The sequence below is a fragment of the Penaeus monodon genome, chromosome 29 (assembly GCF_015228065.2).
Source record: "Penaeus monodon isolate SGIC_2016 chromosome 29, NSTDA_Pmon_1, whole genome shotgun sequence".
NCBI classification, from domain to species: domain Eukaryota; kingdom Metazoa; phylum Arthropoda; class Malacostraca; order Decapoda; family Penaeidae; genus Penaeus; species Penaeus monodon.
This window is the reverse complement of record NC_051414.1, coordinates 22,520,903-22,521,238: the sequence shown is the minus strand read 5'-3', so window position 1 is coordinate 22,521,238 and position 336 is coordinate 22,520,903. Positions and strand designations below refer to the sequence as shown.

General features: G+C 48.5%; 1 protein-coding gene across 1 annotated transcript in view; it reads left to right on the top strand.

Moving 5' to 3' along the window:
* LOC119592024 (prestin-like) overlaps window positions 1-336 on the top strand; it is a gene marked incomplete at its 5' end in the record, with an annotated part of 10,564 nt that overhangs the window by 3,172 nt on the left and 7,056 nt on the right. Inside the window, 1 exon segment of the mRNA XM_037940815.1 lies at window positions 44-213. Coding sequence (XP_037796743.1) covers window positions 44-213 — 170 coding nt within the window.

Sequence of the window (336 nt, the reverse complement as noted above, 5' to 3'; positions counted from 1 at the left end):
ATACCAACTTTACCCTTTTCATCTTTTTCACCCCAACTCACAGGTACCTTCGCCGTTGTCTGCCTGATGACCGGTAAAGTCGTGGCAGATCTGTCCACTCCTGAAAGCGTTGACATAGGAGCAGATTTAGCAAACAATTCCACCACGTCGGAGCCATCTTATTCACCAAGCCAAGTCGCTGCTCTGGTTTCCTTTACGGTTGGGGTCTGGGAGGTAAGCACAGCGCTGGTGGTTTCAGTGTCTCTCTACTGATTTATGGTGTTGCTGAGAAGGCGAAGGAGGCTGTCTTCGTCGATGTTGTTATGTGTATGCGAGGTTTTTGTCATTGCTTTGCAA